The 6,102-nt window shown below is 31.3% G+C and overlaps 1 protein-coding gene across 1 annotated transcript in view; it reads left to right on the forward strand.

The window, feature by feature from the left end:
- Positions 1–1,407, forward strand: part of LOC107638921 (stilbene synthase 3-like) — a 14,333-nt gene extending 12,926 nt beyond the window's left edge. The window contains exon 2 of the mRNA XM_021120760.1: positions 232–1,407. Coding sequence (XP_020976419.1) covers positions 232–1,223 — 992 coding nt within the window. The 3' untranslated portion in view covers positions 1,224–1,407. The remainder of the gene's footprint in view (positions 1–231) is intronic.

A 6,102-nucleotide genomic window follows, 5' to 3' on the forward strand; every position in this document is an offset into this window, starting at 1 on the left:
TTAATATTAACAATAATAATTACTTAATAATAAATTATTTCAATAGTTATAAAATAAATTATTTCAATAGTTATAAATTTGGATAAACTATTAAAATAATGAGACATGAACGTTCAAGTCACTATAAAAATAACTCAAAAATAACATTATTATTGATGTGTGTATGTGTATGTCGTTTTCTAAATGTCATCAAGGGTATTGATGGATGTGAATTTCATATTATTATTTCAGGTGAGAGAACACAGATCAAGAACAGACATATGTACTTAACAGAAGAGATACTGAAAGAGAACCCTAACATATGCGCATACAAGGCACCGTCGTTGGATGCAAGGGAAGATATGATGATCAGGGAGGTACCAAGGGTTGGAAAAGAGGCTGCAACCAAGGCCATCAAGGAATGGGGCCAGCCAATGTCTAAGATCACACATTTGATCTTCTGCACCACCAGCGGCGTTGCGTTGCCTGGCGTTGATTACGAACTCATCGTACTCTTAGGGCTTGACCCATGTGTCAAGAGGTACATGATGTACCACCAAGGCTGCTTCGCTGGCGGCACTGTCCTTCGTTTGGCTAAGGACTTGGCAGAGAACAACAAGGATGCTCGTGTGCTTATTGTTTGTTCTGAGAATACTGCAGTCACTTTCCGTGGTCCTAGTGAGACAGACATGGATAGTCTTGTAGGGCAAGCATTGTTTGCGGATGGAGCTGCTGCGATTATCATTGGTTCTGATCCTATACCACAGGTTGAGAAGCCTATCTTTGAGCTTGTTTCGACTGATCAAAAACTTGTCCCTAACAGCCATGGAGCCATCGGTGGTCTCCTTCGTGAAGTTGGACTTACATTCTATCTTAACAAGAGTGTTCCTGATATTATTTCCCAAAATATCAACGACGCACTCAGTAAAGCTTTTGATCCATTGGGTATATCTGATTATAACTCAATATTTTGGATTGCACACCCTGGTGGACGTGCAATTTTGGACCAGGTTGAACAGAAGGTGAATTTGAAACCAGAGAAAATGAAAGCCACTAGAGATGTGCTTAGCAATTATGGTAACATGTCAAGTGCATGTGTGTTTTTCATCATGGATTTGATGAGGAAGAAGTCCCTTGAAGGAGGGCTTAAAACCACTGGAGAAGGACTTGATTGGGGTGTTCTTTTTGGTTTTGGTCCTGGTCTCACTATTGAAACAGTTGTTCTTCGTAGCGTAGCCATATGATGTAGTTTATTATATATCTCTGCATATATATGTTATTTTTTAATAATTTTCTTTTGCTCCAAAATAAGATCCTGAAAACTTAGACAAAGATGTCTAAAGTTATTTTTTTATGCAAAAATTCAATGTCAAAGTTTGTAACTGTTAGTAAAGTATAATTCAAATTCTTTTTGATTGATTGAGCAGCATGACACATACCAATATTTGGGTTGCAATTTTATGTGAGAACAACTATAAACACCTTTGTATGAGTTCCCATTTAAGATAAAGTAAAAAAGTATTAGGTCCGATAGTATAAGACTTGATGTATGCGTTTGTAATTTTTATATTATCGTGTGTTTGAAGCATTTCATATAATTATAAATTATATAATGGGTAAAGTACTGCTTTCGATTTTAATGTTTGAAATAAATCTTAATTTTATATTTAATATTTGACCTGAGTATTACTTTTATTGTCTAATTTTCAATATGTTGTTATACAAGTTTGAAATACAATTATACAGTAGTTGAAATACATTGCAAAAATAATGGCAGTTTTTGAAACCGCCGGTATCGACTAGTTATTCTATTATTTTTTATATCTTATAGGATAGAATGTACCAAATGCGACTTTTTTATGGGATGTACTTACAAACGGCGTAAATGTAAATAATAGTAATTAGGAATCCGGAATAATTTTTATCTCAGTGTTCAATCAGACATATTTACTCAAGAGATTTTAAACCAATAAATAAAGTTTGGAAGATGTTTATAATTGATTATAGAGTAGTCAGCATCATGAGTGCTGGATTATTGGATTAAAGCTAGACCCCTTCCCTTTTTTTTTATTTTTAGAGAATTTTGATTCTAATTTAAATATACTATTTTTAGGGATATTAATTTGTATTTTAAATATATAAAAAAAGAACGTTCGATGTTAGTTCTAAAAAAGAATGAGGTGCTAATTTGATTCCACAAAATTTTGGGGATCAATTTGATTTACATATGTGAAATTTAATAAACTATTTTCGATAGATTCTTTTGCTATTCCTAACGACAAATACTATTGTTTAAAGAGACATTTACATTTACACTATCTTCTCCTGTTACATATCTAAATGACTTTTTTTCCATTTACTTGTAAAATATACATTATTTTTTTTTTTTGTTCACTCGTGTGACCTAAAAAAAGAAAAAATAATAAAAACAAAGACAAAGGAAAGAAAGAAAACAGCAGGGCAGGGATGAAACACCCTAACCCTGTTGAGCAAGAATTGGGTCGACTTCCATAGGTGGATTAATCCAATATACTGCAATTCCATCCCTCTGCGCTCCCAACTCGCATCGTAATTTAACTTAATTAGCAAAACCTTTCTCTAGTCCAACTCGCAAATGTTTTGCCAATTCCATAGTTGCTGTAAATATATAAAAATGTGATCAGTTAAAATGAAAAAAATTATAAATTAACTAACAGATCTTGAATAATTCGAATATTAAAATAATAAAAAATACATGTTTTTTTATTAATAGATATAGATGAAGATAAAAGATATTATTGAAATAAAAATAAAAATTTATATACAAATTAAACTCCAATCATTGTTATATACAATGGTGTTGGTAAGCTTTAGTCACTAAAATATTTTTTTGCTTTAATTCACGTTTTAAAACTGTAACTATTAGGTATAAAAAACCATAATCTTTGATTTATAATCACGGTTTTGAATAGAAGTCACAGTTTTCAACCATGACTAATATATATAGTCACGACTTTTAAGAAAAGGTCACATCCTTTTCTTACAAAGTGAAAAACAGCATTTTTTATTTATAGTCCCATTTCACAACTGTGACCTTAGTCATGTCATAGTTACAAGTTTTAATCGTAACATTATCCATTTTATAATCATAGTTTTTAACTGTGACCATAATCCTTTTATTACCACGGTTTCTAACTGTGACCTTAACTCTACTTATAGTCACAATTTTTAATTGTGACATTAGACTATTTTATAGTTATGGTTAAAAACCGTGATATTTGGTCTTTTTTTTTTCTTTAAAATATGATAACTATGATCGCAATTTATAAACGTGAGATTTAAGTTTTTTTTTATTTAGTCAAAAAAAAGCCAAATATTTTTTTTCTCAACTATCCTACAAAATGTATCAAATAAGTTTAATAAAAGACGCAAATCTGACTTGATAAATTGTATTTTGATATATGTAATACAAATATAACTTTACAGTAAAATTTAGATTAGACACCAAATAGGTCTCAAATTATACAAGTTTAGTTACATTATATTATCACAATGCTTATAAGAAAAACCTATAAAAAAAAATCACAATGATACCAAAATATTACAATTAAGTAACAGCAAGATATAACCCAGAATTTATTCAGGGTGGGATAAGTACTATTTTTGTCTTTAAGATTTAAGGTTAAAATCAAAATTGTCCTTAATTTTTTTTTTTGTCAAAATAGTCTCCAACGTTACATTTAGTATTAAAATTATCCGTTTTAACACAATAACAATACCTTTTGTCAGCATCACCACACCATTGTCTCTCTCTCCATGGTCACCACTCACCACCACTAACAATACCACATTTCAAATCTTTCAAATTCAATAACAACAAGAAAAAAATTCTCCTTCAAATTCAACAACAACAACAAAGAAGACAGAGAGCCTAACTTCAAAAAATATTGAACCCTAATTTAAAATCATTGAAGATTCTAATTTAAAATCCTTGAACCCTAACTTTAAAAATTAGGAACCTGAATCCTAACTTCCATGGTAGTAGTGGCACTAAATGCAGACGATGATGATATTGCATAGAAAAGCTACGGTGACAAGGTGTCATAGAGGCGGCGGCAAGAGACAACAGAGAGGTGTGAGCAAGGAGACGAGGGGAGGTACGGGGCGGTGTTGCCGGAATGCGAGGAGAGTCGCTGGTGGTGTGGCAAGGGAGAAGACAGAAAGCCAAACTGCATCACCAGGACAGTATTGTGACTGGGGAGAAGACGGAGAGTTAAATCGCGTGGAGAGAATTGATGGAAGAGAGTCAGAAGGAAACTAAAAGTAACATATATAACATGCAAATAATATAAATTATTCTAAGAACAAACTAGGTTAATTTCTTGTCTTATCTTATATTTTAGTATGCTTTTTATGTGCAAAGCCACTTTTTTATTGATGATGATGATGAGGAGTTTTTTTGGAGGGCTTTCAAGTATAGGACAAGTAAGTGATTTAGTCAAATGATGTCGGATATCTGTGAGGGTATGGATACAATCCACGAATGGCTAATTCCTGCTTACAAAAAGGTGTTGGAAAGGTACTGAAAAATAGATGAGAAATAAAAAAAATATAAGAAAAAAAGCAAGGGAAAATTGAGCGTCACTCTTAGGTGGTTCTGTCCATTGCGGTGGTTCTATTCCACTGAGTTCAACTATAGAGAGGATGGTAACATAATTTAAGTGGCTTTAGATCTTATTTAATAGACATTTATTTATGTAAAATTTTTCTTATTTTGTATTTTATGTGAAATATAGAAGAAGCAGTTACGTTGGGCCGTACACCAACTAACAAGGAAGTCTTCAAGAAAACCCACAGACTTAAAAGTGACAAGTCTAAATTGGTGGACAAGCGCTCTCAAGACACTCATGTGAGATATAGTATAAATATTAAATTATTAATTAATTAAAATGTTATATAAATATGGCTGTGGATTTGTTGTTTATACATGTGCCTTATGATTTCCTTATGGTTATATATGAAAATAGGTTTTGTTCCAATTCTTATTGAGAAACATGTATTGATATACTGTATGTTAGGAAACTGTTACTGGAATAAACCAGTTAAAAAACTGTTACATAAGAAGACATAACGGTGTTGTTTAGTCGATAGCTACCATTCTAATTCTAGTGCACAAGAAGAAGAAGGATTCAGGGATAGATATCCTTTGTAGTAATTTTTTTATTTGTTGTTTTAAAGTAGGGGAATAGATCTCATAGAGAGGGCAAGTAAAATACAAAAGAGCGAGAGTGAGAGAGACAAAAATCCGACGGTAATTTGTGTAGAAGAATTATCGATAGAAAAAATCTGTCGGTAAGTAATTTTCGACAAAACTTTTACAGAAGGACAAAATCTGTCGGTAATTTTGTCGATAACTAAATATCCGTCTGTAATAAAGATCAAATCTACCTGTAAATTCATCTGTAATAAGCAATTTTTTAATTGTGTATCATAGTTTAATTAAAGCTAAAAATGTTATAGTGAGTTTTGGATTCGATGACTATGATGTTAAAAAAAATGTTATTGTATGGTCTTTAATTTCCATGACAGTCCTTAATATTATGCTAAATTCAATTTATTCTTGGGATATTTGAGATGATATATATATATATATATTGAGGAGTATCTGTGGTTCCACAGTTTTACAAGTTTATAAGTTGTGAAGTGCACTATTTTTTATGAAAATATCTTTTCCACCGGTTTATCGATAGATGTCGGTAAGTAATTTTCGACAAAACTTTTACAGAAGGACAAAATCTGTCGGTAATTTTGTCGATAACTAAATATCCGTCTGTAATAAAGATCAAATCTACCTGTAAATTCATCTGTAATAAGCAATTTTTTAATTGTGTATCATAGTTTAATTAAAGCTAAAAATGTTATAGTGAGTTTTGGATTCGATGACTATGATGTTAAAAAAAATGTTATTGTATGGTCTTTAATCTTTAAGACAGTCCTTAATATTATGCTAAATTCAATTTATTCTTGGGATATTTGAGATGATATATATATATATATATTGAGGAGTATCTGTGGTTCCACAGTTTTACAAGTTTATAAGTTGTGAAGTGCACTATTTTTTATGAAAATATCTTTTCCACCGGT

Source organism: Arachis ipaensis, chromosome B04 (assembly GCF_000816755.2).
Source record: "Arachis ipaensis cultivar K30076 chromosome B04, Araip1.1, whole genome shotgun sequence".
In the NCBI taxonomy this organism is placed as follows: domain Eukaryota; kingdom Viridiplantae; phylum Streptophyta; class Magnoliopsida; order Fabales; family Fabaceae; genus Arachis; species Arachis ipaensis.